General features: G+C 51.7%; 1 protein-coding gene across 1 annotated transcript; it reads left to right on the top strand.

Moving 5' to 3' along the window:
* The first annotated feature begins 724 nt into the window (after window positions 1-724).
* Window positions 725-20979, top strand: PRSS53 (protease, serine 53). The gene is made up of 11 exons (XM_015406830.1): window positions 725-795; window positions 7059-7085; window positions 8533-8701; window positions 10873-11153; window positions 12944-13110; window positions 13649-13865; window positions 14694-14844; window positions 15013-15272; window positions 16809-16972; window positions 19204-19435; window positions 20136-20979. The coding sequence occupies exons 1-11, from the start codon at window positions 729-731 to the stop codon at window positions 20150-20152; spliced, it is 1752 nt and encodes a 583-aa protein (XP_015262316.1). The 5' UTR covers window positions 725-728; the 3' UTR covers window positions 20153-20979.
* The last annotated feature ends 675 nt before the right edge of the window (window positions 20980-21654 follow it).

Here is a 21654-nt window from a genome sequence, read left to right as displayed (position 1 = left end):
TATGGGCTGAGTCCGAACCCTGGAAATGTGGAGCAGGAAGGCATTGGATGTATGGCTTGTCCTTATCTGTATGCTTGTAAAGCAACTATATCACATGGATGCTTGGCTAGGAATAATAATGCAAAACGTGGCATCTCCTTTACTAGGATTGCCAGACCCCCTGGCCACCGGCAGGGCACGGGGGGGGGGTAGGGGTGCCAGCTCCATATTAGAAAACTCTTGGAAATTGGGGAGGGTGTAGAGCCCGGGGAGGACAGGGACCTCAGTGGAGTTCAGTGCCACAGAGACCACCCTCCCAAGCATCCATTTTCTCCAGGGGAACTGATCTCTGTATTCCGGAGACGGGCTGTAATTGGGGGGGGGTCCCCAGGCCCCACCTGGAGGCTGGCAACCCCACACCTTAAATCGTCCCCCCTGCCTCCACTCTGTGGAAAAAGTCCAGTCTGAATCCACCCTGGAAGTGCCAAAGAAAAGGCTGGCAAAACTGCGATCAGTCCAAACCCCCCCCCCTTCCTTCTGTCAGGTCAGCGAGACCAGCGTCGTCAGGACATTGCCAAAGCGTACCGAGTCCCAGCAGTGACTAACGGCGAAAAATGCCACATTGTGCAAGACTGCCGAGGTGTGGTGGGGCGGGGTGACCCGGAGCGCCTCCTCCTCCAACAGGCACGGGAGGCCTATAAAGCCGGGTCCTCGGGGAGCTGGCCAACACCAAGAGAACGTCTGCAGGGATGGGAGGCCAAGGGCACGGCAGAGAGTTTGCCGGCACTGCTGTGCTGTTGACGCTGGTCATTATGGGTGAGTCCCCGCAGGGCAGAGGGCCATGGGCCAGAGTCGGTTGAGTGTGAGTGGGTCTGTGGGGGAGCACGTGGGTGGGCTGGTGGGGTTGGAGGGGTGGACGGGTTGCGGGTGTATCTCCAGCTCTCCAAGGGAAGATGAGTAAACTGCTAGCTAGGCAGAGCTGAGGGGCCATGCTCTCTCGGGCAGAATTTCGCCAGTCTGAGTGCCTGATGGAGATCAACACCTCCTCTTATAACAGATATGGTGGGACAATCAGGTGCTGAGCAATGTAACCGATTATTAATTGATGGGAACTGGACAATTACCGAAACTGTGGCAAAATTTTGGGTAGCATGCAAGGCTCCCTCTAAGCTGTGGAGTCCTGTGAGCAAAAATTCTACTTAGTGAGCTCCTGGCATTAAAGTTGTGAGCGAGCGATTTGGCTGCTGCATGAATTAGTTTGCTCTGGAGCCATCCTTCCTGAGCTAAGACAAAAATCTGTGAGCCGGAGGCTAAAAAACTGTGAGCTAGCTCACACTAACTCAGCTTAGAGGGAACACTGGTAGCATGCTACTGCATCCGAAATACACTATCAGATATATAATAATAGTTGCCTAATAGTCTCTGTTTTGTGTTCTTCTTTTACTTTATTACACTCAACTGTATTTTTATAGAGTTTTATTTTACTGTCCTAAATTCAGTTATATGAATGTTATGAATTAAGCATGTGTGTTCTATGGCTTGTTGCCGTAATAAATGCCTGACTGACTGACTGGAGATCAACACACTTTGCCTAGGACTGAACAATGAGGGGGGGGTGCAGGGGCAGGTGGATGGGCAGGAAACAGGTGGGAGATGGACAGATGGTTATTAGAAGCAGAGGGACGAATGGAGAAGGAGAGAGAATGGTCCTTCTGTAATTCGGTCAGAAAAGTGGGAGTCTTGAACAGCAAACATTTATTCCAGCATACGCTTTTGATGGTCTGGAGCACAGATCTTTGGTGGGCTGTAGTTTACCAAAAAAAACCTGATGTGGGAATAAAAGTTTAAAAGGTGGCCCAAGACGTCCCTTTTTTATTGCTGCAACAGGCGAAAGGAGCTAGTCTGGGATTTGCAATGGAAGCAGCTCTTCACCCCTAAAATGAGAAGTGCCGGGCCTCGAATCTTCCCAGTAGCCACATTCTTTAAAACTGGAAGACTGGCCCTTTACCTCAAGGCTAGCGGGGGCTCCAAGGATGAGGGAAAGGCGCTCTACACATGCTCAGGGGCACTCATCCGGTAGCTGTTGGACATGGCTAAAGTCAGTTTCCAACAGCGCCTGCTAGGGGAGACAAAGAAAAGGATTCAGGGTTGCTTCTGAAAGAGGCAAGCCCTGGCCGAAAGGAATCCGAGAAGTTGGTTGGTTTTAGTAGTGAATTTGGCCGTGACGGTCTGAGTGCAAGATATTTTTTTTAAATCCCCTCTGGTGAAGTGTAGAAATACAACTAGAAGTGTTTGTAGAGGACATGCAACTGAGGACTTTAGGTGAAAACTCTGACAGATCCAACTATCTCTGGTCGTATCTGACGAAGCGATTTCTCTCTCTCGATCTCTCTCTGAATTAAGCCCTGGGTATAGGATGCTGAGTATGCATGGGGAGTGGGGTTGCCAACTGACCGAAAAGAAACTTACCTTGACCTGCTCGAATGCCTTGTCTTCAGAAACCGGCATGATGAAATTTTTGACGGGACCCCGAGTGCAGCGTTATCCCCAGCTAATGCCTGCTGATCAAGTTATTGCTACAAGCATAGGAGCAGGGGCTGGTGAAAAAGTTGGTAACCTGGGGTAGGGATGTAGGAAGGAAACACTTCCCTTCAGATTTCTGTGTCACCACAGGCCAGAGGCAACGGGAAGGGTGGTGCTGGGAGTTGCGTCTCCTTGGATTCGCATGAACTCCAAGCAGAAGGGCAAAGACGGGAGGAAGTGGACAGGCAGACGTCTACTGCGGGGGGGGGGAGGAGTGGGACACTGCAGCCTTCTAAAGAGATGCAGCTCAGCAGGTCCCTCTTTTGCTATCTTAACTGTGTCGAAAGAACTGGTAGAAATCATTCTGGCAGCTGTTTTGTTCTCTCTCTCTCTCAAGACTCCTATGCCCTCGGCAACTGTCCGATGTGCAGAAATTCCATGGGTAGAGAGCTTTTCTGACACACCGAAAGGCGCTCCTGTTAAATTATGTAGGGACTGAACAGGCTTTGTTTGTTTGGAAGTCGCACCCCATATAGCTTGCCATGGATGGCGGTTTTCTCATGCCTAGAGGGGCTGGCAAATCACAGTATATGGGGGGGGCGCAAAAAAGGAATCCTCCTCCCATTTTGGATTGGCTGTTGATTCTGCTAGGGTCGGACCACAGTTGTTAGACCCACACAGGTGCTTTTCAATTGTGGCGTGACAGGCAGAAATCTAACTGGTGTAGCTCTCTGGCTCAAATGTGCAACGAAGGGGAGAGTTGTCCCTGTTGAATTTCTCTCTCCCTTGCCACTGTTAAAGGCATCGAACCTTAAAGAATGGACGCGGTCTTATCCAAGAAAGCCATCGTCTGGTGCTGGGCACGTTATTCTTCTTTTCCTACCTTTGACGGGGCGGGGTTTGCAGAGAGGAGGGACTTCAGCGGGGTGTAACATCCAACAGTCCACTCTCTAAAGCAGCCATTTTCTCCAGGGGAACTGATCTCTGTTGTCTAGCGTTCAGGTGCAATTCTCCAGGCCCTACCTGGAGGTTGACAATTGTACATTTTCTGCAGAGGAACTGATCTCTGCAATCTGGAGAGCAGTTATAATGCCAGATCCCCAGGCCCCACCTGGAGGTTGGCAACGCTAACCTTTTTATTGGAAAAATTCTGAGGACGAGAGGAAACCCAGGTAAGTACCCTGTGGGCGCTCTACTGAAACAATACAACCAGGAGTTTTTAAAGAGGAGAATCCATCCCCCCTCCCCGAAAGGGTCCTAGAGTTAGTGATCTGAGCTGTAGAACTTGTTCAAAATACCAGCTGGGAAGGCATTTAATGCTCATAGAGGATGGCATTCCTCTGAACATGTGCAGAGTGCCCGCCACCAGCCTTGCCGCCGCCGCCGGTCCTCACACAGATCTGGCAAAAGGAAAAGGGCTTTGAGGCGGGATGCTTGGCATCCAAAGGTGTGTGAAGACGGCTCCTTTAACCTGTTTTCAGCCCAGTAAGAAGTCCCTGCATGGGAGGGGTAGAAATCCTGAGGTTTCGTTCCTAGGACAGAACATCAACAGGGTGTGATCAAAGGCGCCAACCGTCTGGATTCGTGTACCAGCCTAATTGCACTGCGTTGGCACCAGTCTTTAGAGGCGGAGAGGGTTCCCTCCCTCTTCTGAAGCTTCTGTACGTCTTGGCAAGAAAAGGAGGCTAGAACAGTACGGGCACAGAGTATCCCTTCTTTGCCATCCCTCGATTCAGGCACTTGTTCAAAGCACAGTCGCCCAGCCTGCAGGGGGGGAAAGCAAATGATAAGACAAGGAAGGATTCCCGTGTGCCAGCAAGAGAAGCTGGCATGGAGGTGAACAAGCGAACACCGGATTAAGGAGGTCGACCGTGTGTATGTACTGGCGTGTTGCCTAATCGGCCCGTGCCCGTTGGTTTTCCGCTCAAAACAAAAGAGGGAAGGCAGTTTCCTCTTTCTTGGAGGCACTAGACTGGGGGGGTTGGGAATTCCTCTCTGCAGAATTGCTTGCCCCGGGGGAGAGGCGCTGAATCATTGTTTGCTAGACAGCTCTCTGCTCATCAGGACTTTCTCTTGCCATTGTGCAATTGCTCCCTGATTGAGTAGGCCCAGGGGGAAAGTGCCCTTGACAGAGGAAAGGGATAATCACCCAACAAACCGCAGATCACACAGGAAGGGGAATGAGGCAGGGGTCATTTCATAGAAAATGAGGTGAAGGAGCTCACAGAAGGAAATAGTGTTCATTCTCCACTCTTCAGAACCCGTTGGTAGTATTATGCTCTGAAGAGTGGAGAATGAACACTATTTCCTTCTGTGAATTTTGTTGAATCCAGTATGGAATGTCTATGAACGAAGACAACTAAACGCATGTTGATGTAAGAAGTTCTCACGAAACGAATGACACTCCGGAGAATTTCGTCCATCACCTGTAACAACATGAAAACTTGACAAAGTGGTTATTTTGTATTTTTGTATATTGATGCTTACAAGAATTTTGAATAGATATATATATATACACTTTGCAGTATGAAGGTTCTGCTCCGGCAGCTCGATTCATTCACCCTGCACAGATTTCAAAGCCAGGAAGGTGTTTGTTCTTTAGGTTAAAGATATGCTTTAAAAAGAAATTGCCCTACGGCCTGGTTGCCAGCAGTTCAGATGAGCTCTGACGGCACATGGAAGGCTGGGCGCCACCACGTGGGCCCTTCTCAGAAAAGTGCTTCCAGAGATCAAACATGGCCCCTCGCCTCCTCCAGCCTGGGGAGGGGCCACAGCCCAGCTATAGAGCATCTGCTTTGCCTGCAGACGATCCCAGGCTCAATCCCCAGCGTTTCCACTCAAAGGATCAGGTAGGAGGGGATGTAAAAAGACCTCCGCCTGAGAGCCTGGGGAGCTCCTGCCAGTCAGAGTAGACAATACCGATCTCGGTAGTCCAGTGACCTGTCTGACTTGGAATACGGCAGCCTCATGTGTTTGGGTGCGTTCTTGGCGAAAGGGAGTGAACCCTGAAAAAGGACAGTTCTAGTGAGTCACATTAGCTACATTTGAACATGGCCAAAGCAGACACACAGACTTGCTAGGGACTGGTACCAAACACTAGGGGCCATCCCCAGTAAACAGGGACGGTTGGGAACATACGAAAGCAGAGAAGGGATAACGAGCAGATCCATTAGGGCTACTAACGGGCCTGGAGAAAAAATGTCCTGCCCCTTTAACACGGGCTTCATGTTGAAAATGGGCAGCCGAAGGTTTTCATGGCATGGAGGCAAATGATAACCCACGAAGCCCCTGTTACAGGGACGGGAAACCCCCTGGCCTTGGCACTTGGCAACTCTAGCCCTGTATGGAAAACAAAATGAATGTGGAGAACTCCCCAGGGCTAGAAGCTTTTAAGTGAACGCAAGCAGAGAATTTAAGTGCAGCCACATCTTGACGCAGTGACTCGCACTGCAGTCCTAAGCAAAGATATGCCCTTCTATGGCTGCGGTCACACGCAACATTAGCCACGCAAGAGATACGGAAGACAGGCGGAGTTTCCGGGCGCGATCTCACCAGCACATCTGGGGAGCGTAGCGCTTCCGTGGCACAACGGAGGCTTCCTCCCGAAAACGCGCAGCAAAAAACTAGTACCTCGGAGGTACTAGTTTCCGGAAACTGCGGGGCAAGGGCGGGCGTCTGATCGCGTTTCCGGTGGCATCCGGCGCCCGCCCATGTCCCCTTGCGAAGAAGGGTGTTTTTTTTCCCCAAGTCTCCGTGGTTGCGCACATGCACCCAACGGAGCATGCGCATTCGTAGTGTACACAAAAAAAGAAACCCAGTTCGCCGCGCCGCGTGCTTTTTCGTTGCGCGCAGGCATGTGTTGTGATCGACGCCTCTCTGTAACCATGGAAGCTCCACGGTACCTCCACAGAACCTCCACAGGAGGTATGATCGCTTTACTGCGTGTTAGTTTGCCCCGGGGCAAACAGCCACGCTTCTCCCCCGCAGTTTCCTGCGCGTGTGACCGGGGCCTTACTCATGTTGACTTCAATGGCCTTAAAAAGTAAAGGTAAAGGTTCCCTTGCTCAAAAGCCAGTCGAGTCCGACTCTAGGGTTGCGGTGCTCATCTCCGTTTCCAAGCCGAAGAGCCAGCGCTATCCGAAGACGTTTCTGTGGTCATGTGGCTGGCATGACTAAAAACCAAGGCGCACGGAACGCTGTTACCTTCCCACCGAAGTGGTACCTATTTATCTACTTGCGATTTCTTGCTTTCAAACTGCTAGGTTGGCAGGAGCTGGAACTAGAGACGGGAGCTCACTCCGTCATGCGGCACACTCGGGTCTCGAACTGCTGAACTACCAACCTTCCACAGTCTGCAGTTCAGCGTCTTAACCACTTGAGCCACCACAGCTCCTTTCAATGGCCTTAGAAGGCTGCAAATCCGTTTAGGACTGCACTGTTAGGACTTTGTTTCTCTGCAGTCAGTGGTCTCTGCATTGTCCCCTGCTTTGTGTAAGACGCAGAAGCGAGATGCATGGAAACTTAACCGTTCTGAACTATTTTTCTCTTTTACTCAGGTCTTTCTCTAGGATCATATGCATCAGGTACGTACTTTGGACTTGACAGAGCTCCTTGATCCCCCCCCCCCCTTGTTTCAGATCTTCATTAGCTAAACACTCTAGGCAGGATAATAAAGCAGACAATTGCCACTGAAACCCTTTGAACCTCTTTCAGAGAGGCAGGTGCCAGGATACTTTCTGGAACTATATTTTGGTGCTTTGCTTTATCTTGTGAAGTAGTTTGGGAAAGATCGAGCATGGAGCTCGATCCCCACATTTATGAACCTTTTTACAACATTTCCCCAGGCCTAATCTAAATTTCAGCTGCAGGTAGGGCCAGAAAGGGAGAGGGCGGGATCAGAAACAAATGTGGAACGAAGGCTTATTAGGTGTGCATAATGGCTTCACGACCACTAGACTAAGAGGCGTTACACCCAAAATCATTTATACCTCGCTTTTCCAAATTGGCTTAAAGTGGCTAACAGCGATTCAACCCTATCAATAAAAAACAATGAAAAAGAAATGAAAGCCACATGACAAACAACAATCCCTCTAAGCGGTGGAGTCTTGTGAGCAAAAATCCTACTTTGTGAGCCACTGGCATTAAAGTCGTGAGCGAGCGATTTGGCTGCTGCGTAAATTAGTTGGCTCTGGAGCAGTGCTCCCTCTAAGCTGTGGAGTCTCGTGAGCAAAAATTCTACCTTGTGAGCTCCTGGCATTAAAGTTGTGAGCGAGTGATTTGGCTGCTGCTTAAACCAGTTTGCGCTGGAGCCCTCCCTTCCTGAGCTGAGACAAAAAGGTGTGAGCCAGAGACTAAAAAACCATGAGCTAGCTCACACTAACTCAGCTTAGAGGGAACACTGCTCTGGAGCCCTCCTTCCTGAGCCGAGACAAAAATGTGTGAGCCGGAGGCTGAAAAACGGTGGGTTAGCTCACACTCACTCAGCTTAGAGGGAACACTGATTACAAACACGTTGGAAGGAATTCCAGCAAAAAGCTCAGTGGCCCGAAATGAACCATGACCCGAGGAATGGAGCAGCTTGGCCGGAGGGAAAGGTTTATGGCCGAATGGAGCAGCTTGGCCAGAGGGAAAGGTTTATGGCCAAATGGAGCAGCTTGGCTGGAGGGAAAGGTTTATGGCCGGAGCTTGAAGGCCAAGGATGAAGGCGAACCTCAGCAGGCAGAAGAGGGGAGGGAAAACCCAGACGTGTGGGGTGCGAACTGAGAAGGCTTGGGATGGGATTCTGAGACAGATCTTTAAGACCTACATCTGGTTAATGCTCCTGGCCTCCCCTGGGGAGTTTGATTTGGGGAGGGAGGTCTGTAACTTCCCTCTGAGAGATGCTCTACGGGCCTTTCATACAAATGCTGCCTGCCACAGGGAAAACCCTGGTTACGTTCACACTCAGTATAGACATGATCTCAGGGCGGTCATTGAAGTAGGAAGCGCGTTTCTGACATTCCCCTTTCCGACATTCCCCTTTCTCTCCAGGCCTCACCTGCGGCAAACAGAGGCTAATTACCCGGGTGGCGGGCGGCGTGAACGCCCAGAGAGGGGAGTGGGCGTGGCAAGTGAGCCTCCAGCACCGTGGGCGGCATATTTGCGGGGGAAGCGTCATCAGCCATAGGTGGATCCTGACGGCCGCTCACTGCTTCCCTGAGTAAGTCAGTCCTGCACGCTTTTCCTGATCCTCCTGATCACTGCCGAATGAGTCCGTCTGGCCCAGTTTCCCCACCGCATCTCCCAGTCCTGCCATTCTTGCATCTCTGGCTCCAACCCACTCCAGACACCAGGAGCCAATAATCAGACCGGCGTTTTTTCTTTTGCCTTCTGCAAAAATAAAAAAGGCCTTGAGAAACAGTTGGGTGTAAGGGTTAGAATGTCGAAAATCTGGGAGACGGGGTTCAGATCCCCGCTTTGCTGTGAAGGACCGGGTGGGGACAGGCCGTTGCCAGGGTTGCCAGCTCCAGGTTGGAAAATACATGGAGATTTGGGGGGTGGAGCCTGAGGAGGGCAGAGTTTGGAGAGGGGAGGGACTTCAAAGAGGTATAAGACAGCCATTTTCTCCAGGGGAACTGCTCTCTGTCACCTGGAGATCAGTTGTAATAGCGGGAATTCTCCAGGCACCACCTGGAGAATGGCAACCCTAGCTGTTGCTCAGAGGAGGAGGAGGAGGAAGAGATTGGATTTAGACCCCGCCCTTCACTCGAAGTCTCAGAGTGGCTTACAAACTGTTTTCCCTTCCCCTTCCCACAACAGACACCCTGTGAGGTAAGTGGGGCTGAGAGAGCTCTCTCAAGAACTGCTCTCTCGAGAACAGCTCTGAGAGACCAGGGGCTTGCCCAAGGTCATCCAGCAGCTGCATGTGGAGGAGCGGGGAATCAAACCCGGCTCTCCCAGATTAGCGTCTGCACTCCTAACCCCTACACCAAACTGGCTTGGCATGCAGAAGGTCGCAGATTCAATCCCTGGCCTCTCCAGTTCAAAGGCTCAGGCGGTAGGTGATGTGAAAGACCTCTGCCTGAGGAGAGCCGCTGCCAGTCTAAGTAGACAAGACCGGCCTTGATGGTTTGATCATCTTGCTCAGCATAAAGCAGCTTCATGCGTGAAGCTCACTGGGTGACATCCCTGTCTCTTGCCCTTGCCTTCCTCATGGGGTTGTGTGAATATGAAAGGAGAAGGGGGAACTACGTCTACCTTCCTGAGCACGGCCAGGCTTGTAATCTATGTCAGATGTCGTTATCGATTAGGATACTTAGAGCTCCCCCACCCATCCAAAACAAGGCTATCACAATATTAATTCTGGTTTTGTTGTTCAGTCGCCCAGTTGGGTCCGACTCTTCGCGACGATACGATTGTTCCCCGTATGGAGTAAGGGCAGAGACTGGGAGAGGATTACTTAGTGAATTTGTACCTGAGGCAGGATTTAAATCAGGGGCTTCCCCGTTCCTAGATAGGTGAGGTCAGCACTCTTTCACCGCCAGCAAAATGATGTCATCAAAAGAGCACCTACAGACATCTCAGTAAAGGGGAGAGGGAAAATTAGGCTCCTAGGAATGGCTGACAGTGGAGGCGCTCCATCCCACAAAGGGCAGAGTGGAGCAGGAGAAGAAGAGACTGGATTTATACCCCACCCTTTACTACCCAAAGGAGCTGCGGTGGCTCAAGTGGTTAAGACGCTGAACTGCAGGCTGTAGAAGGTCAGTAGTTCAGCAGTTCGAGACCCGGGTGCCGCAAGACGGAGTGAGCTCCCGTCTCTAGTTCCAGCTCCTGCCAACCTAGCAGTTTGAAAGCAAGAAATTGCAAGTAGATAAATAGGTACCACTTCAGTGGGAAGGTAACAGCGTTCCGTGCGCCTTGGTGTTTAGTCACACCGGCCACATGACCACGGAAACATCTTTGGACAGCGCTGGCTCTTCGGCTTTGAAACAAAGATGAGCACCGCAACCCTAGAGTCGGACTCGACTGGCTTTCGAGCAAGGGAACCTTTACCTTTACTCACTACCCAAAGGAGTCTCAGAGCGGCTTACAAACGCCTTTCCCCTCCCCTCCCCACAACAAGCACCCTGTGAGGTAGGCGGGGCTGAGAGAGCTCTCCTGAGAACTGCTCTTGAGAGAACAGCTCTGAAAGAACTTATGGCTGACCCAAGGTCACACCAGAAGTGGAGGAGTGGGGAATCAAACCCAGTTCTCCCAGATTAGAGTCCGCGCTCCTAACCACGACACCAAACTGGCTCTGCCCATCTGTCTCACATCGGGTGCTCTCTATGGCTTCCAATCCATAGAAGGAATAACATGCCCCTTCCTTCCTCTCTACTTTGCCCCCTGCAGGGTGGGACACCCAATAGTCCCCCAGGACTGGAAGGTGATTCTGGGCCGCCTCAAACTGACAGGCGACCCGGTCAAGGGGGAGGAGCGTGATGTGGCGGAGATCATCCTCCACGAGAGCTACGTCAACTACAAGAAAGGCCACGACATCGCCCTGGTGCGCCTGTCGCTCCCCGTGTGGTTCAAGCGGGATATCTCGCCCATCTGCCTGCCGCGCGCCGATCACCAGTTCGCCTTTGGGACCCAGTGTTGGGTGACCGGCTGGGGTGACATTGGCACAAACAGTGAGTGTGACAGGGGTGCGGGTGGGAGGAGGGGGTGCTTCTAGTCTGGGCGGCCATTTTATGGGACCCCGAGAATCAGGTTCGGCCGTTCATCTCCTCCCACTCCGCTCGGTCCCGTTTGAGGCATCTCCTGAGGTGGGAGGAAGGCTCCAGGCTTTGCGGAGGAGTAGAACGTCAGTCAGTGTTCCCCGAAGCTCCGAGCGGAGGCCCTTCCCGTCGATAGACAAGTAAACCAGCAGGTTCGGCGACAAAAGAAGGCTTCATTGGCACACATTTACTTAGTATGTTCTTATCCCATCCTCCCTCCAAAGAGTTCGGGGCTCTCTCCCTGCCCTGTTTTATCACCTTGTGAAGCCCAAAGAGAGCCCCAGGTCACCAAGGGAATTTCATGGGGAATGAGGGTTTGAACGTGGGTCTCCCAGGTCCCAGTCCAACGACTCTCACCCATGGATCCCCAACCTGGTGCCCGTGGGCGCCATGGGGCCTGCCAACACCTCTTCTGGTGCCCGTCAAGTGCTTTTAGAAAGTGGGTGGGGCCTGTTGGGCTTTTGCCCTGCAGAGCTGCTGATTGGCCTCCGTAGAACTGGTCGGCCATGTAAACTGGCGGGGGGGGGGACCGTCGCTCTGGCAGCGGCTGCCACCACAGCACTGTGTGACGGAAGGTAAGCCGTGCGTGACAAGGAAATATTTTTCAACAGTGTCGAAAAGTAAACGTCTTGCGTTTGTGCCTGTCTTTTAAAATGAAGCTACAGCAGGAAGCCAAGGAAAACCCAAAAATCCCCAATGAGTTCATTTTAAAAGACCTCCTGTTAAGCATAGATTCTGCCTGAAATTTTGAAGTGTTACTATTAAAGGCTGGTTTTTTTTAAGAGTTTGGCAGAGTTACTCTTAGAGTCACCTGACTCCTTGACATTCCGTGGCTGGCTCTGCCTTCCGTGGCAGCCATTTTGTCATCATGCCCACCACCCAGTGTCAGAGTTCCAAAGGTGCCCGCCGGCTCAAGAAGACCGGGGGGACCCCGGATCTAGCCCTTCTGCCACGCAGACGCCTCGCTCTTCCCCGCTTGTCCTCATTCCGTTTCTGCGACACTTCTGATGCAGAGCAAAAAATGAGAAAGACAAATCCCCTGTGTCAAGGCTATTTTTGGGCAGGAACGCACGGGAACGGAGTTCCGGCTGGCTCCTGAGTTGGCCACGCCCAGCAGGAACTCATTAGCATAATAGGCCACACCCAACAGCAGAGACTCATTAGGATTGGCTACATTAGAGGTGTGTGGCCTAACATGCAAAGGAGTTCCTGCTACAAAAAAGGCCCTGGGTTTTGACGACAGACAAGGTAGAATAAGGAGCAAAAGGTGGGTGTGGCTGGATGACCACACTTCTGGTAACACGGGGTTGTGGCCTAATATGCTAATGAGCTGTGCTGTCAGGAGTGTGGCCTAATAGGCTAATGAGTTTCTGCTGTTGGGTGTGACCTATTATGCTAATGAGTTCCTGCTGGGCTTTTTCTACAAAAAAACCCCTGCCTTGTGTGATGGACAGCCGATGACTCGGGAAGGAGGCGGGGGTTTGAGGTGGAGGTGGAGGGGCCCTGGGGGTGGGATGGGATGGCCCGGGAGCACCGGGAGCAGCACAGGTAACTGAGGTTAAGCAGGTGCGAATGCCGTCCGTCCCACACCACCAGGAGCCCCGTGTAGGATCAGAAGGGCATCATAAAAGAATCCGGATCTGAGTGTAAATGAGGTTGAGGGTGCCCGCGTCCAACTCTCTCTCCTTCCCTGCTTCTCGCAGATTCTCTGTCGGACCCCATGCACCTCCAGGAGATGGCCCTGGACCTGCTGTCGAGAGATACCTGCAACTGCATTTACAGCAACCTGCGAGACAGGACGATCGTCTCTCCCGCCATGCCGGGCATGGTTTGTGCCGTGACGCCCGACCGCAGGAGGGGGCCCTGCAAGGTCAGTGGGGGGGGGGAGAAACCTGGTGAGATTCCATCAAAGGAGGGAGGAGCGTGTCTCATGCTTTATGCAGACGTGCCCACAGCTGGAGCAAGCCAGCAAAACCATAGTTCCTTTTTAAAAAAACCCTTCCCGAGTTTCTAGTCCTCATGGGTGCAGAGATGTTGGCAGTATCTGGTGAAAGACTCTGGGGGGGAGGGAAGGCTTTCGGTGGAGAAGAGGCAATGCTCCAGGGCTCCTGAGTTGGGTTGCCAACTTTGGGGGGGGGGGAGCTCGCAGAATTACAACTTGATCTCCGGGCTAGAGAGATTGGTTCCCCTGGAGAAAATGGCTGCTATGGAGGGTGGGCCCTACAGCCGTATACCCTGCTGAGGTCCCTCCCCTCCCCAATCCCTGCCGTCCCCTGGCTCCACCCCCCAAATCTCCAGGAATTCCCAATTTGGAGTTGGCAGCCCTGCTCCTAAGAAAGGAATGATTGGCTAGCAGCTGTACCGGGGTACATAAAATGGTATAAAGCAACTCTTTTTTTTTGCCCCAGGGGGATTCAGGAGGCCCGCTGGTTTGCTTGGAGGACAACCGATGGTTCCAGGCAGGCATCATGAGTTTCTCCATGGACTGTGAACGTTTAAACGGGCCCATCATCCTGACGGAGACCAAGGCTTACGCGGACTGGATCCAGCACCACGTCCGTAAGGCCGCCTTTGCTAACCAGACAGAGCCCCGGCCCAGGACAACGGACAAGTACCTGTGTACAGGTAGGGTTCTTTATGGAGGCGTATTTATATTCTGTGATCTTTAACAGTCCAAGTGTCAAGCATGGAACACAGACACCTTTCTTCCAGGGTCAGGGAAAGGATTGTGGATTCATGGATGTATGCAAAATCACACCCTTTTTTGTAAAATATTCCATGTTTTTTCCAGAATGTGTTCAAAGCAGCTGGTAGAGGGGGGAAATTGTAAAAGGAATATGATTAGATTTATTTATTTATTTTTAAAAAGGAACATTACTAGAAAATTATGAGCCATATGGAAAAGGCACCCTAGGAAGAAATCCCAGATGTCTATCCAAAAAGGAAGCGTTCTAAAGTAGAAGGTTTTCTCAATTCGAAAGCAAGGCCTTAATAAATCCAAAGGGTTCTCTGTAGAGGTTCTCCACCTAGTGGCAGGCATTTGTATTGCACAAACACCAGGTAACTGAAACTGCCTGACACATGAAGCAGGTGATGGGTGATTGCTAGGGGGAGCGAGGGTCTCGACCCCTAGCATTGTAAAGCGCCTAAAAGGGAACCATAACAACAAACCAGTGCCACTGACCAAACCAAGTCTGCACGTGCTCCTGTTTCCTGACATTTAACACAAAACAGAATTTTGCCCCAGCTGGAATTTCTGGCTAGTCTTCAAGGACATCCCCATGTAAAGACTTAATGCAGTAGCCAATCCTGGTGGTTTCAAAACCATATTAGGCAAATTCCTTCTCCACGTTTGTAACTTGATGGGTTTGGGTTCTAATCTGAATTTAACGGGATGTGGTTGGTTGGGGGATGTGCATTAAGCAGCACTTAATATTTTATACTGTTTTCCAGGCTGTGGAACACTGAAACGAGACAAGCCTGGCTTGGGTGTAGAGGGACTCTGGCCATGGTACGTGAGCCTGCAGTACGAGGGGAAACACACCTGCGGGGGCACCTTGATCTCAGAAGACTGGATTGTGACGGCTGCGCAGTGCTTCATTGGGTAAGCAAAGGTAGCAGGGTGCGAAATGGCCCACATGCAGGGAGATGTTGTGATGGGTAAATACTAGCGGTCGTGCCACTCTGTGCTAAAACCTCAACTCAGTGTCAAAAAAAGCCAGATTTTGCCACCTTGAATGAAACTCTCATGACTTCTGCCTCTGTTTTGCAGGCGCCAGGAACCAGAGAGGTGGGTGGTGCTGCTGGGTGAGAAAGAGGTTGGGTTAAAACGTGAGTGGCTAGAGAGGAGGGCGCTCCAGGATATCGTCCTTCACGGTGCCTACTTCAACGCGACAGAAGGTTACGACATTGCTGTGGCCAAGCTGGATCGCCCCGTGAAGTTCAACGACCATATCTGGGCCATCTGCAACCCGTATAAAACCCACAAGTTCCCACTTGGCTCTACCTGCTGGACACGGGGACGGACAATCGGTACGTGGAGCGAGGAAGGAGAGTATGGGGGCATTCTCTTCTAGAGGGCACCAGGTTCAATTCTGGAACACACTGATCATACTAGAAACGGAGTAGCTTGTAGTGAAGTGGTAGAGCTCTCTGTCTGGGGCATACCACTGTCAGCGGGGCTCACGGAATTCAGTGCTCCATCATACAAAATAATGCTGTCCACATAGAAAAGTGGCATGAGAAGGCAAGCATATATATATTCCCCCCCCCAACATGCAACTTTTCTATGTGGAAGGAAATGGGGTGGGTGGGTGGGTGGAGGAGCACTCAGTCCTGCGAGCCTTCAACTGCAGTCAGAAGTGGTACAGCCCAGACAGAGGCTGGCCACCCAAGTCTTAGTCTGAAGACTCAGAGAAGATCACACATCTCTTCCTGTCCGTAACATATCAGTCACAGTCTTCTGCCGCTTCATTTTGCCTCAGGGCCATGCAGGAAAGGACGTCTTCCTTTCCCCAGCTCTGCTGTTGGCGTTTTTGAAAAAAAGAAAGGGAGTCCCTTAAAAACACAACCCCTCCCTTTCAAATGCTAATAACAAAGCAGAGAGCCCAATTTCAAATACTGAAAAGAAGTGGAAGGGTTGAACCCTCCCTCCCTGCCCTGCATGGCCCCAAGGCAAATTGAGGTTCCATAAGACTGTGGTTTGCATTTTAGAGACAGTATGATTTTCCCTCCTCTTCTCTGTTTGAACCCAAATCCCTTGTCAGCAGCTAGTTTTACTGGAGGGTCACTGGGTGTGTGTGTGTGGGGAGATGGAGAAGGGATGGACCAGCCTCCCCCAACCATCTCCCAAAGTCACGTTGCCACAAGCTGTGCTCCCACCATGCGCCTTTCTTGCCTCTGAGCTGCAAGCTGAAGAGTTGGTGCTCCTCAGGGGAGTTCAGATTAGGTTCTGGGCTCTCTAGTTCTGACCTGTGGTAAGGCCAGGACTGTCTGGAGATATGCTACGTTTCCCCCTCTCAGCCAGTCTCAGGAATGCAACGCTTCTGTTCTCTGAGACTGTAGAACTGGGAAGGAAAGGTCTAAGGAGCCAATCCCTTTCCACACAGCCTATCACGAGGGAAGGCTATGAAACCCTCCGCAGATCAAATCGTGCCATCCTGGCCTTGGCATGCTACAAGCAGAGCACATGTTGCACTGCACGGCAGATAGCTATAGGATGCCCGAGTGAGTGAGCCAAGCCGCATTTCAACAAAAGACATCTACTTACGTCTCCTCTTCCCTTCTTCATTTATGATCCCTAGAGAGCTTGGCCTGGGGGGGGGGATATTTCCAGCCTAAATATGGTCATTTAGCTCTATCCAAGCATCGGCGCATCCCATCAACATGCCCCCCTGGCATTTCTTTTGGATGTATGTTCACCATACCCAGCATTCTCCCTCCCATTGTGGAACTCCCTGATATTTCAGGGGGGGAAAGATCGGTAGCAAGGAACTCCCCAGGGCTTAAGTGGTGGCAGGACTTGGAGCTACTCCCACTAACCAAAGATATTTTTCCATGTCTGTCCAGATGGGACTGGCACACCGAGTCCTCTAGGGGGTGTGGAGGTGAAAATCCTTGGCCCCAGATCGTGCAACTGCCGCTACAACTTGACCAGTGACCATGGGCATGAGATCCCCATCGGCTCCCAGATGCTGTGTGCCGTGCCCCATAAAAGCACCATGCATTGCGAGGTAAGAAGCCATCAGCCAGTCAGGGGATAGGAAGGGGGCGGAGGGGTGGCCTGATTGTTTCCTTAAAAACCAACTTTTTTGCCATCAAGTCACAGCTGACCTCTGGTGGGCATTTCAAGGCAAGACACGTTCAAAGGTGATTTGCCATTGCCTGCCTGCCTCCGCATCACGACCTTGGTATTCCTAAAATGACCCTGCTTAGCTTCTGAGATCTGATGAGATCAGGCTAGCGTGGGCTATCCAGTTCAAGGCACAACGGAACACCCCTTCTGCTAATTCTCATAGGCTCTCTCCTTTGCGAGCCCTACCAAACTGACAGCGAGCTTTTCCATACCGCTTCAGTGGTGCACATGCAGGAGAACTTCCCAGCGGATTCCACCCATGTGCCCCATCTGTCTGCTTCCCACTCAGTTGCATTTTGTGGTGCTCCATGAGGCAGCTACCTCACGGTACCCCGTGGCAGGCCCGCTTCTGTGCGTGCAGGGAACAAGTGGTTGAGCCCCACTCCCAGCGAAACTCCTTCTTGTTCCTGCATTCTAAAAGGGCCCTGCCTGAAAGCCAGTGTGGCTACGCGGGTGGAAACGGCCATCGAGTTGCAGTCGATTTAGTGGGGGTTTCAGAGGCTGGAGAGGAGCAGAGGTGGTTTGCCGTGGACTTCCTGTGCGCCAACACAGCAATGGCTAGGTTCCAGTTTCCCAGAGGTCATTCTGTGCACATACAGCTGAACTGGGGAAAGGAAAACACAGACCACCAAATGCAAGTGCAGTTTCTAGAGAAGGCAGAACTTACAAGGATTCTCGCCCTTCTTACGCCTTCCCTGCCGGTTGAGCTAAACTTGTCAAGGTGGAGAGTGACAAAAGCGCTCTTCTCGCTCGTCTTTATTTTGAACGGTCCCTAGGAAGGAGGATCTCTGCTTCTCCTCAGGGCTCGCCTCCTTTCCTGAGCCAATGGGGATACAAACAGTCCTGTGGAGCTGTCCAGCTTTACTGTGGTGCTGAAACTCTCTCTAACAGCAAACAACTATGTATATACGCGTTTAGCCGCATCAGTTTCAAATCTGGAAGTTCCGGGCATTCTCTGCTATCCGGAGAGGTGCCCCCGAGGAACCGGTTGACTTTATCTGACTTTCTCTCCTACCAGTCATACCCCCCCTCCCCTGGGAAAACAGAGAATGGAACCCGAGAATCCTGGCTCTTTTCTTTCCCTCTTTGGACCCCACTCTGCTCCCAGGACGAGAGTGTGGACTTAGGGAGTCCTTGCCACATTATTCTGTCCCACTAGAATCCAACTTTCCTGCCAGAGCTGGGATTGTGCTGAAAATCATTTGGAGCCGTTCATCTCGGGGGTCATGCTGGCTTTTCACATAGATGCTAATGTAATGCCACGAAGCAACTGAAAAGAGAAGCTACTATTGGCATTGACTGTTCCTGTGAAAAAGGGCTGTGTAGCCTCCAACACGATGTGATATAGATATTATTTAGGAAGATATTTTTTGCTTATCCGTGTATACCTACCTTGACCTGGATAGCCCAGGCTAGCCCGATCTCGTCAGATCTCAGAAGCTAAGCAGGGTTGGCCCTGGTTAGTATTCGGGTGGGAGACCTCCAAGGAATACTGGGGTTGTGACTAATGCTCCCTCTTAGCTGTGGAGTCTTGTGAGCAAAAATCCTACTTTGTGAGCTACTGGCATTAAACTTGTGAGCAAGCGATTTGGCCACTGCATCAGTAGTTTGTTCTGGAGCCCTCCTTCCTGAGCGAAGACAAAAATGTATGAGCGGGAGGCTAAAAAACTGTGAGCTAGCTCACACTCGCTCAGCTTAGAGGGAACACTGGTCGTGACCAATGTTCCCTCTAAGCTGTGGAGTTCTGGGAGCAAAAATTCTACTTTGTGAGCTTCTGGCATTAAAGTTGTGAGCAATTGATTTGGCTACTGCCTAAATCAATTTGCTCTGGAGCCATCCTTCCTGAGCTAAGACAAAAATGTGTGAGCGGGAGGCTAAAAAACTGTGAGCTAGCTCACACTCGCTCAGCTTAGAGGGAACACATGGAGGCAGGCAATGGCAACGCACATCCACTGCCCTGAAAAGCCCACCAGGGGTCACCATAAGTCAGCCTGTGACTTGACAACACTTCCCACCAGCATGCTCAAATTTTGCATCTGGGCTTGGTAGCATCAACTTTTTGGCCTCTGCCATACTGAAAGGATTGTCTTTTTGCACTTGGTCCTGTAGGAGACCATCGGGGAACCCCTGATGTGCAACGAGAAGGGCACCTGGTTTCTGGCGGGTATCTCCAGCTTCGGCAAGGGCTGCGGGACTGTGGTGCGTCCGGGGGTTTACACGGCAGTCAGCGCCTACCAGGACTGGATCATGGAACTGGTGTGGTCGGCTTACTATGACGTCCAAAAGCCTCCCATTCCAGCTGCGAGGGATGACGACCGCTGCCTGACCATTAAGCCTCGAGGTAAGATGGAGAAACCCATTGAATCCTCAACCTCCTAGCATTGGGGGCTTATTCTTGGCATCGTAGAAAGATGGCAGCTCTTTGCGTACTCGTGGTTCATGCTCACCTCTCTCTCTCTCTGCACGTGATCCAACATCTACGCATCCTTTTGCCCTGCTGGGATTTTGTCGTTGGCTTCCCCACACATAATGTGTCTGCAAGAAATGACGACCCAACAGAGTCTCTCGTGTCTTGTTGCCATCCTGGCAGGAATTCCCCTGCCAGGATGGTGTTGTTTGGTACCGGGAACCCAGAGCTCAGTTCTTCACTGTGTATTTGTGACGGTGTCCTCCTTGAGCACGGAGATCAGAGGTGTACAACAGAGTGGTCCAATCATTTTATCCTTTCTGTTGGTGGAGAGGCAGCGAGTCCCCCAAAACCACCCAATGGACAAGGTTCCACCAGCCCAACACTCTGCCTGCTCCATTGTAATGGCCCCCGACTTAGATAAAGCCCTGCTACACCCCCCCCCCGTGCCCTTTCCAGTTCAAAAGAAGCACTGCGACTGCTGCCTCTCTGGGTCTGCCTGGGCAAGGCAACTGGCATCGCCCAACAGCCTTCTTCCCAGCCTCCTCTATTGCTTTACAGCTGATACAATCTCATCCATGGAAGCCACATAGAGAAATAAATTTGCTCTGCCTTTTTTATGATCTTTCTGCAGGCGCGGGGAACAGATAGCAAGACGTGCAAAGGCGGAACTGGCGGCCAAGGACTCGGTGGAATCAAAATCCTGCTTCCCACCCCCCCACCCCGCCATTCTGCCTCCCACTGAAAGGGCCTTCGAGAGCCACTGGAAATCTCCTGCCTGTGCCGGACACTGGGGGAGGTGCCATCTGTGGCTTCCAGCTCAATTCCTCACAATTTCAAGAGCAATTCGGAGGGCCCCGCCTGCATTAATGGGGGTGAAGCTATCAGGCCTAACTGCCACATCTGCCAAAACGACACCAGGAGCCCTTCCTATGCCAAGCACAGCGGGGGGAGGTTATTTTCTCTCCCTCCCTCCCACTTTACAGATAGAAAGACCGAGGCTGGTCTGGTGCTCAGCCAGGGAGGATGGTTGTGGGGCAAGTATCTCAGCCTACTCCACAGGCTTGTTGCGGGGGGGGGGAGAAATGGTACTATTAGCCACTGACAGTAACGTGACACTGCTGCCGCATCTGCCGGCCATCGTGGGAGAATCAGATCCGATGAATCGCCTTGCCCAGAGCTGACCTGAACTGGCTTAACATTGATGTTAGGACTGAACGGCTCTGTAGGAGTCAACTCAGCTTGTATTCTGCAAACACGAGCACTTGTTTCAGCTGCTATTGGAAATCCCACCCCCCAAATGCTTCTGGTGTGTCCAGAGGCAGAATATCCACAGACCAGACCTTTCATCCCATCTGCAGCTCTGTGCTGGAGGACAGAGCAAACCAATGCCCCATATTTCATGAGTGTGAATGTGCCGTCAAGTCACGACCAGTGTTCCCTCTAAGCTGAGTTACTGTGAGGTAGCTCGCAGTTTTTTAGCCCCCGGCTGACAGTTTTGTCTCCGCTCAGGAAGGAGGGCTCCAGAGCAAACTCATTGATGCAGCAGCCAAATTGCTCGCTCACAACTTTAATGCCAGCAGCTCACCAAGTAGGATTTTTGCTCACAAGGCTCCAGGGCTTAGAGGGAGCATTGGTCGCGACCGACTTAAGGCGACCCCAACAAGGGGCTCTCAACGCAAGTGAGAAGCAGCAGTGGTTTGCCGTTGCCTTCCTTTGCAGACCCTTCCTTGGTGGGCCCCCCTCCAAGGAATGACTTTGCTTAACTTCTGAGATCGGATAGGATTGGGCTACACCACGCCACCTTCCCCCCCCCAAAACACCTTCCCAGTGTTCTGGTGAACCGGGGGTGTGTGTGTGTGTCTCAGACTCTCGAGTCCACCAAGTCGCAGCTTCCGAGACGACACGGAAATATCCTGGTAATGGTGGCGGAAAGGGCTGTTGAGTCACAGCCAGGGCTCCCTCTGAGCTGCGGAGTCTTGTGAGCAAAAATGCTACTTTATGAGCTACGGGCATTAAGGTTGTGAGCCAGCCATTTGGCCACTGCATAAATTTGTTGCCTCTGGAGCCTTCCTTTCCGAGCTAAGACAAAAATGTGTGAGCCGGAGGCTAAAACACTGTGAGCTTGCTCACACTAACTCAGCTTAGAGGGA

This window comes from Gekko japonicus, unplaced genomic scaffold (assembly GCF_001447785.1).
Source record: "Gekko japonicus isolate JY-2015 unplaced genomic scaffold, Gekko_japonicus_V1.1 scaffold849, whole genome shotgun sequence".
NCBI classification, from domain to species: Eukaryota; Metazoa; Chordata; class Lepidosauria; order Squamata; family Gekkonidae; genus Gekko; species Gekko japonicus.
This window is presented reverse-complemented; position numbering and strand designations above follow the sequence as displayed.